The sequence below is a fragment of the Cryptomeria japonica genome, chromosome 10 (assembly GCF_030272615.1).
Source record: "Cryptomeria japonica chromosome 10, Sugi_1.0, whole genome shotgun sequence".
Classification (NCBI taxonomy): Eukaryota; Viridiplantae; Streptophyta; class Pinopsida; order Cupressales; family Cupressaceae; genus Cryptomeria; species Cryptomeria japonica.
This window is the reverse complement of record NC_081414.1, coordinates 575,228,952-575,238,763: the sequence shown is the minus strand read 5'-3', so window position 1 is coordinate 575,238,763 and position 9,812 is coordinate 575,228,952. Positions and strand designations below refer to the sequence as shown.

At 26.3% G+C, this 9,812-nt stretch overlaps 1 protein-coding gene across 1 annotated transcript; it reads right to left on the bottom strand.

The window, feature by feature from the left end:
* Window positions 1-369: 369 nt before the first annotated feature.
* Window positions 370-7,104, bottom strand: LOC131042757 (sesquiterpene synthase Cad). Its single transcript, XM_059212160.1, has 11 exons — window positions 6,991-7,104; window positions 4,806-4,970; window positions 4,531-4,709; window positions 4,301-4,389; window positions 3,991-4,217; window positions 3,605-3,723; window positions 3,354-3,452; window positions 2,869-3,084; window positions 2,650-2,788; window positions 988-1,239; window positions 370-878 (listed from the first exon to the last, which is right to left on the bottom strand). The coding sequence occupies exons 2-11, from the start codon at window positions 4,959-4,961 to the stop codon at window positions 576-578; spliced, it is 1,779 nt and encodes a 592-aa protein (XP_059068143.1). The 5' UTR covers window positions 4,962-4,970; window positions 6,991-7,104; the 3' UTR covers window positions 370-575.
* Window positions 7,105-9,812: the final 2,708 nt, after the last annotated feature.

Genomic DNA, 9,812 nt, shown 5'->3' with positions numbered 1-9,812 from the left:
AAAATCTTATCTCATAAAAGAGTGTTCATCAATATCAATGATGTATTTAGAAATATCAGAACTTACAAATAAAACATCAACACCCACATAATACATCATCCATTATCGCATAACAAAAATTGCACATTTAATTTGTTTAATTATACTTAATGCCATGACCAAACAAGTCATATAGGCAAAATCAATTCATATTGAAACACATTTCACTGTCACACTGTTATTGCTATTATGTCAATCAAGATTATTGATTATTTAATTCATTTTCTTTGTCTAAATTCTTCAAATACCCACTTAGATACCTAAATCTATCAACACTAATTGAAACAACATCAACATCAACCAAAAAATCATCAACACCAACACAACATATCATTAATAAACATCTAGCAATCAATTTCATATTTAATCTATTTAACAATCCAATCAGAAGCACATCAATTAAAATGTGCTAAATGATATTAAAAGAAATATAATTCATAATCAATCCCCACATCCAAATTATATTGAGATGTGATCCAATTTATTCTAATTGTTTGGATATGATACTATAGTTAATTTAGGACCTAAATTTATAACTATGCTATTATTGGCTCCATTAGAACTTTCATTATTGCATCACATATCTCTTTTTGATGAGAATGTGTTATACCATCAGAATCCTTGAACAAGAAAAATACACCTCTCATGCCAGCATTAAAATATAACCTCCTACAACAATTTGGTATGCCTGAAGGCTTAAGAAACTCCTTATTCAACTCCTGTACACAAATATCAACACGACTTGTAATATAATTTAAAGCATCCTCCTTTGTAGAACCTTGGTTATCTTTCATGTAACACTCTATGCTTGAAGCTGTTTCTCCACGAGCTTTCTCATCCTTCAAAATTATCAAATAGATATTAGTATATGAAGTTCTCTTTACTTTAGAAAATAATCAAATCACCAATATCATTTCTACCATTGTATATAATTTTATTTTCATTTACCTCAAAATCTTCAATATCATCAACTAGTCGAGTAATCAATGACACAAGATGTTGGAACTTTGATGATGGAATATCAAGTTGCTCCAAAATCTTATCTGATAAAGTAGTGTTCATCAGTATCAATGAATGCATCATTAAAACTCGCATACCACTGCTTGTTGTTCCATTCGATACATATTCTTCAAAATTTGGTGTACAATTAGAAGCTATCCATTTCGCTTCTTGAAAGTAAGATAGAATAAAACTCTCCCACTGAAAAATAACAAATTAATATTAGTTTACAATATTAAAATTGTAAACTAAAATTAAAATGCATATGAATTACATACGATAATATTATTATAATTTCAATATGAATTTTAAACAATTATTGATTTTGTGAAGACAAGTGTTTCTTAATGCTTATATAAAAAGGATTCAATACAAATTATTTTACTTTAAACAAAATTAATAAAACTACATTATTTTTTATTTTTAAATTAAGACAAAAAAAAAAAAAGTGTTTATTTTCATGTCATAAATTATTTATAGATTCCATCTTTAATATTAGTAGGCTATAACAATAATATTAAAAATTAACGATGAATAGATCTACAACATTTTTTCATACAACTTGTTATGTCTAAAAATTAGTTTATTGTTAAGCATAGCTACCAATGCATTCTAAAATGTAACAATGCATCTCAATGGTAAAACATTATTAAAAAACTTAAAATAATGTCAAAAATATAAAATATACTTTATAAATAAATAATTTTAAATTTAAAGAATTATAAATTATTATTTTTAATTTATATTTTAAATTTGATAAAAAAACTATAAACAATTTAATTTTTAAAATTTTTTTTAATGCTAATTCCCTTTCTCAACTACCACTCACTTTGAGTTTAACTATCAATTAATTTTTCTCTATCTCCATCATGCAATTTGTTAACTTAATAATTATCTCAATCTAATATTATTAATTATGGGGATTGAAAATGTCCCTACATAAAATCTACTTTTTCTCAAGGATAATGATAAGAACCAATATACAATAAAAATATAATGATATAATAATAATAATAATGTAGTCGTAATAGATTTTTTGCTTGGGAATGTTATAATAATAATAATAATAATAATTTGACACTAAAAGCTTTTTTGTTTTGTAAAGAGTTTAATAAAAAATATAAAAATGTAAAAAACAAGTATATATTAAAACTTAATAATATAGTCATATCTTGATTTTTTTTTAATATTATTTACAATTTCATAGTATAATAATAATTTAATATCAATTATAGTATAATAATATAATAATTTTTCAAGTGGAATAATAAACAAATATGACATCTTTCATCCTACTTTATCTATATTCCTTTAAAGATAGGTATGGCTAGTTATTAATTATTCTTCTTATTTATATTTTAAAATTTAATAAATAATTTAAAACAATTCCAAAATTAAAAATTATACTTTCTAATAGATTTTTTAGTGAGAAATTAAATTAATTATTATAAATTATTTATTTTAATTTATTTAATGGAGCAAATGAATCATCATATTGAGTAAATGAGAAGAAGCATGTGATAAAAATATATTAAAAATAAAAATTAATAAGCACACATATAATATATTTTAATCATATCTTAGCCACACCATCAATAGAATCTAACTTACACAATTTTGAATGTATTTGTGAACAATGGGGCCATGTTTTGTTTCAGCTTCACTTGCAATTTCCTTGTGTATTTCGTATGCAAATTTGAAAGCGATTTTCATATAGTTCGGAAGATTCTCTATGATGGAAATATCCCATCTGTAATAGAAAAAATTACACAAAATTAGGAAAATAATAATTTTTTTAATATAATATAGGATTAGTATATAATGTATTACCTTATCAATGCAGTGGTGAAGGGTTTCAATTCATCAATTGTTCCAAATGTGTCATAAATATCATCTATGAGTGAAAGACTGGTAGCCAATTTTGTAAAACCAATTCTACTAGCACTGAACTCGGTCTCAAATAATGAGCAAGCCCACCAAAAGTAAAATTCCACATGGCGATGCCGAAAGAAATCAAGACTAATTGCAGTTGAATGCTTCCACCATCTATCATAAAAAAACCATTGTATTATGATTAAAAATCACTTTTAATTTAGAATATTTAGTTCTTACAATAATTAATCAATTTTACAATTCATTAATATTTCTCACCCTTAAACTAAGCTATTGTTAAGCTATACTTATTAAACATGTGCTATATTGAATATAGTTATTATAATTACCATCTTCAATAAAAAAATATAAAAATTCTATGTTAACAATGCCTAATATCTAAGTGAATATTAATTTTCATGTTTTCTTCAATTTATACTCACGTGGAGATTAATTTCAATTCATATTGATGTTGAGCCTGTAAAATATTGAAGTCCAATATTGCTACTTCCAACAACTTTTGTCTATATGTATTCGACATCCTGAAAGAAATTATGAACATAGATTATCAAAATTAATTCACCTTTTGTTGTTAATTATAAATATAATAGAGTAAAATATTAAATTTGTGTTAACTTTCTATTGGGAAGTAAAAATGAAATATGAATTATCATAAATAAACTTTAAATCTTACTTATAAATGTCATTGGCAAGCCATTCATTGCGATTTTGTTGTTTGAATATTTGAATAAAGTTCCAAGTTTCCCATCTTGGAATCCTACATTTCCAAGGATTTTTCAAAATGTACTCAATCTGATAAAAACATCTTGTTGTTAGAAATATTGCATGCATAGCTAAAAGTAGCACTTATAATGTAGCTCAACCATTACAAACACTTATTATAAGTAAATTATATTTATTTTTTGAAATAAGAGGGTGGTAGGTGGATTGTTGTGCACATACTAATTAGTTTTATTAAAAAATAATGAACATTTTATACAATAGACCTCCTTCTATTTTTTATTTTTATTTTAACAAACTTAACTTGAATGTCAAGCCCTTCAAGAGAAAAGTACTTGCCTCCATTAGAAGTGGGTTTTTATTTTCAATTGTCTCCCCATGTTCCTTCATAGCCTCTTGCAGGCATGTTGATGTGAAAACTTTAGCTTCTTTTAAGATTATTTCTCCAGGAAAATCTAGCTCTGAAGCTTTATATAAATTCAACATACTCGCTAATTTGGTATATTCTTGATTAGGTCCAAAGCCAAAGAATTGTCCTTTCTCGCCTTTGAATTTTTGAAATACATCTACTCACAAATGAAATATATTTTAGTGATTCGAAAAAACTTAGGTCTAGAAAGGTAAGAAAAAACTTTTCAAAATTTATCACCTGAGGAAACATCATATCTATTCAATCGTAGCATCCGAAATCCTAAAGCTGTCATGTTGAGATCTCCAAATATATTTTGATTCCAACACCTATTAATGGTGACATCATTTGATCAAGAAACATGTTAAAACTTAATACAACATAGTATTTCATTCACCTCTACAAATTTTGTATTTAAAGTAGATGCACAAACATTTACATTGAAACATTTTTTGAGAAAGTATACATACTTGTAAGTATAGTCAAGTGTTGTTTTGATTTCCTCTTGGAAATATCCATCTATTCCCAAGCATTGTACAATATCAACGAACCAAAGCCTTTGAAGTAGACCAAATTCTTCTTCTTTGTTGGAAAAGATTTTGTGAACCTCATTAATTAGCGTTTCCCTATGTTTGTGGTATAGTGAATCCTGGTTAAAAAGTCATATTTTTGCATTAGTTTTCATAACATGAAACAAAATATAAATATATTTGTACATATATTTAAATGTGTTAGTATTTCATACCCCATATTGAGAACTAAGAGATTGTATGAAATCATCACTCCACAAGTTAGGATGATGGTTTCCATTTCGACGGGTGTTGGCATTAGGCATGGAACCATCTTCCACTCCTAAGTTGGATGCTGTTGAAATTAGGAATTCCTTTTGCACTCCAGCCATTATATGTATCTATTGCAAGTCAACATGAGACGAAAGCACACTTATTACGTACCAATGTACATGTGATTAATGATCAACCTCTAATTATAAGATTCAATATATAGTTAACAAAGACACTTAAGAATCTAAATCCATAACTCATTAAACAATTATGTTCGCATTGTATAATTGGTTGAACAAAATCTTTATTCTACATTTTTAGAAAGAAATATTTAAGCTAGTAATATTCATAATACTATGTGTGGACTCAGTAAAAAGAAAGTTCATTATTTATTATTGTATGTATTTGTGTAGATAGGTATTATTTTTCAAAAGTTGAAATATATAATATACAATTTTGGAACTTTTTCTTGAAAATATATAAGCATTGCTAACTCTATCAAAGGGTAGATTTTAAATAATTAATACGTTGTTGTATTGATTTGAATCAAAATAAATTTGACACTTGGTTGAAAAACTTCACATGCGCATCTATAGAAAAAATTGTAAACTATTTATCTTTTTACGGGATGTGTTGTGGGTTTGAATCATGATAAGTAAATAAAACATTTAAGAGACAAACAATACATCATTGTTCATGTGAGGTGTCACTTATGGAGGGAAACTTCACTCCTTTAGATTGCACAACGTACTCTATAAAACCTTAAATCTAACTTAGTAAAAACTTTAGTCTAGATTTAAGTGTGTGTTTAACATAGTGTTGTATCCAAAACACTTAAATATAATAGAAAAATCAATTGCATCTTTTTGTAAACTACCCATTATAACAAGAAGTGAAGCATGAAATAACAAACTTAGTAATTTAGTAACATGAAATAAGATTATACTTCTTATCTTCGTATAAGAATGTGTTGGTCAAAATATTATGACTTAGATATGATCTTCAACACTTTAATCATTTTATTTAAGTGATACAATAATATAATATTATTCATATGAGATGTCACATCAGGAAGAAAATCTCACTCCTTTAGATTACATAATTTACTCTATAATACCTTAAATCTAGAAGCAAAATCAATCACAACTTAATTTAAATTTCAATCATGTTTGTAACATTATGCATTATATGTACACCTAAAATTCCATAACAACATTAAAAGGGGCATGAAATAAGATTGAATATAAGAATGTGTTGGTTAAAATAGTTATGACTTAGATACAATCTTCAAGACTTTAAAAGAGCCATAACCATATATGGTTAAAAATAGACTATTAGATTTTATTCTACAACTATAATAGCTCCAATAATAATTATTTTTCTTCTCATATTATATTGAATCCAAAATTTATTTATATAATCACTATATCAAATTTCTTAAGTGTCTAATAAAAAAAAATTATAACTCTGACTAATTCTTACATAATACAGAATGAATATCTAAATACCTCTTACTAAATATTTATCTATATTTAAAATATCTAAATTATGATTTAATTTTATTTTTTGTCCTGTGTTGCTGCCTTATCTTTTCAGTCTTTATAAAAGTCTGAAACACTTATTTTCCCCTTAATCTAAATAAATAATTTACGATTAACATAAATTTAATATGACTGCTAAACAAATTATTAAAAAATAAATAAAAATAAACTTTAAAACGTCATAACGCAGTAAGCTTCAAAGTAAAAATTTAAAATTTTATTTTTTGTTCTATGCTTCCAACTGTCCTCATAATTTTATATGTCATTTTAAGGTAGATATGTTAATATAGAAGTAAAGATTTATGTAGTAGTTTTATTTTTAAAAATAATAGTTTCACATTTATGTGACTTTCAATTATTTAGAACAGCTGCACTGAATAATAATAGATTTGAATTTATATTAATATTTTTTATCATATAAATAATTTACAATATGATAAATAGATATAGATTTGAATTAGAAATCATGAAAAATATTTATAAAATGAGAACAATAGAATTTAAATCTTAATAAATAAATAATCAAAGAATCATTCTTTTGTTGTAAAATTAAGTAACATAATCAATTGCATAGACTGTAAATAATGATTTATGAATATGTGGATACCTGGAAGATGACTGAATGCTTGAGGCTTTCGGAATCTTATGAGACCTGAGAAGTATGCCTTCACCTCAACCAAGCATCTATTTATAAGAATATTAGATAAACCTAATATTTTTTTTAAGAATGTTTAAGAATAGTTTGGTGCAAATTATAAGATTTTAACTGAATGATAGTTAAAAACAATTAAATAAAGATACTTCTAAAAGCTAATCAATTAATAAATTAAGTCAAATATACATTAAAAATACTAGAAAAACTATCTTTTCTATTTTTAATTTGATGATAACTATAAAATAACTCTAAATTTAATTATTAGAATAAGAATGACCTAATCCACATTCTCTTAAGATTCTTAATCTTTGAATTGTAATAGAACATTCTTCTCTTGCTGGTTGGTGAGTGATTCCTTGTCCTAAAAAGTCTACTATACCAAATCTTGTCTGGTTGGTGAGTGATTCCTTGTCCTAAAAAGTCTAATATACCAAATCTCGTCTGGTTGGTGAGTGATTCCTTGTCCTAAAAAGTCTACTATACCAAATCTCGTCTGTATAACCTAAACACTAACTTAACTGACCAAGTACTTCATTTTCAAATCCATCTTTTTCTCTTTTCCATACATGGGCAAGTAATACTATTATATGTGAGTTGGTAATTTTTTTTTTTTCCTTTGGTTTATTTTTTTTATCTTTTAATTTTCTTTTTGATTTTTTTTTTTATATATATTATGAATAGTATTATTTTTATGGTCATGTTGGTCTAACCAATGTATTATATTTTCATCTAATGTTGATGTGTGATGCATCTTTATATGGATTTCAACATATGTAATGATTTAGTCGTCAGTGTATTCTACAAAATCTCGTCTAATTATATAGACTGACTAAGACTCACTTTTGGTACCTTTCATTTTCTATTGGAACGATCTATCATATGAGCTATTGTCCCCTCTTTGACCACCTCATTGTTGGTCCAGATATGGTTTGTTTCCAACACTAGTGAGAATCGTGTATTATTATCTCAAACTACTTGAATTGCCAATTTTAAAGACAATGCATAAGGAGATCATATATTATTTTTGACATCTTGTACTTCAAATCAAATCAAAAGTAGTTTTAGTAATAATTCCATCACATTTTATTGTCTTGGTTGATGTCTTTATATCATGTTCTAAGAAGACTCGTTACGTATTTTTACTATCTACTTTACGTGTGCCGTTATTATGAGTTTTTCTATTAAAGTATTATGTGTTAGAGTGATATTGATATCATAATAGAGTGATAGTGATATCATAATAAGGATCTTGTTATTAACTTAACATTTATGAAAAATTGTGAAGAAGGACAAATTTATTTACACTAACTCATTATCTATGAATGTTATACATTCATTAATAATCCAACAACCAACTATACTTGAATATTATGTAAGAAACTGTACTATGCTTGAATATTATGTAAGAAATTGTACTATGCTTGAATATTATGTAAGAAACTAAGTATTTTTTTGCTTCGATTTTTTATTTCATAAAACCATAAACAAATTTTTGTTGAATTTAATGAAATAAATGTTAAAAATTAACCTATACATACATATACTGTAGAAAGCTTACATGTATGAAGATCTTGAATTTGGAATTGGCCATCCAACTGATAGGATGGTTTTTTAATTTATTTATTAAATAAGTTGAAAAATACAACACAATTGTCTTATCATTTTTAATTTATTTAATATATAGAAAAAAATGGTCACATTAGGACCAATTTGTTGGCTACATAGCCATTCCCCTTGAATTTGAGCTTGATGGAGCCCAATTATCCCTGGGGCTGATGCTATGTGCTTGAGCCCAAAATTACCTTGGTCTTATGCAAAAACTTAAAATGCAAGTCATTGTAGTAGATGATCATTGCATTGATGGAGTCTTGATTTTAATCAAATAAGTGAATTGCAAAATTATTTATATAAAATAGATATTTTATGAGTATATTTCAAATTTTATATTTTTGGATTGGTTTAATGATGGAGAATTTGTACTCTTGAAAGAGAGTCACAAGTTCAAATATTACAAGGTAGGGTATCTATACCTTGTTTGTATCATAATCAAGTGCTTATTGCATGGAGTATGTAATAGTCTTATATATTGTAAGTTACATGTAGACCCAAAAACATATTGCTCGGTATCATGGAATATAAAAGGATCCATACCAAAACATCTAAATCCTTGTTGAATATACAAAACAGTAAACACCATGAAAAATGTTTTTTGAGATTGGCTCCATGTCTCAATATTGCCAACTTGGTGGTGAATCATTTTTTTGTTGATTTGTTTCAATACCCTTAAACACTAAAAATTGACCTTGAATATAGTAGTTTTCTTGAATGATTTGTCTCTATGGAAGAAATTGATGATGCACTTTATATAGCATGACTATTAAGAAGATCCCAAGAATGGATGGCTTGCCTTCAAAATTATATTAGGTACTGTAGTACCCCTGCCCTAATCTATTTCTAACCTTGGTTTAATCTTGATCAGTTTATCTTAATATTATGTTATAGTCAGATGTTGAATTAACGCATAGCTATTGATGTGGTTTCACACTAGTTGCATGCAGGTTGTTAGTGTACCTATTTCGTGGTATTAATATCGGGCTAACGCTTTCATTTAATTTTATATATGCATGCATGTATGACTCTTGGTTGCAGGAGATTTCAGGTACAACACCGCATGAGTGCGAGGTTCTTCTTCACCTGGATTTCAGGTTTGAGTGTACCTTTTTAATCCTTAGAGTTGGATTAGGTGGTCGTAAGACCCTAGTTGACCTTAGTCG

Coding starts and splice junctions, on each gene's coding strand:
- LOC131042757 (XM_059212160.1), bottom strand. CDS start 4,961: ATGGCTGGAGTGCAAAAGGAATTCCTAATTTCAACAGCATCCAACTTA. Junction 4,390..4,530: donor ACACTTGACTATACTTACAA/GTATGTATACTT, acceptor CACCATTAATAG/GTGTTGGAATCAAAATATAT. Junction 3,724..3,990: donor AAAACCCACTTCTAATGGAG/GCAAGTACTTTT, acceptor TGTTTTTATCAG/ATTGAGTACATTTTGAAAAA.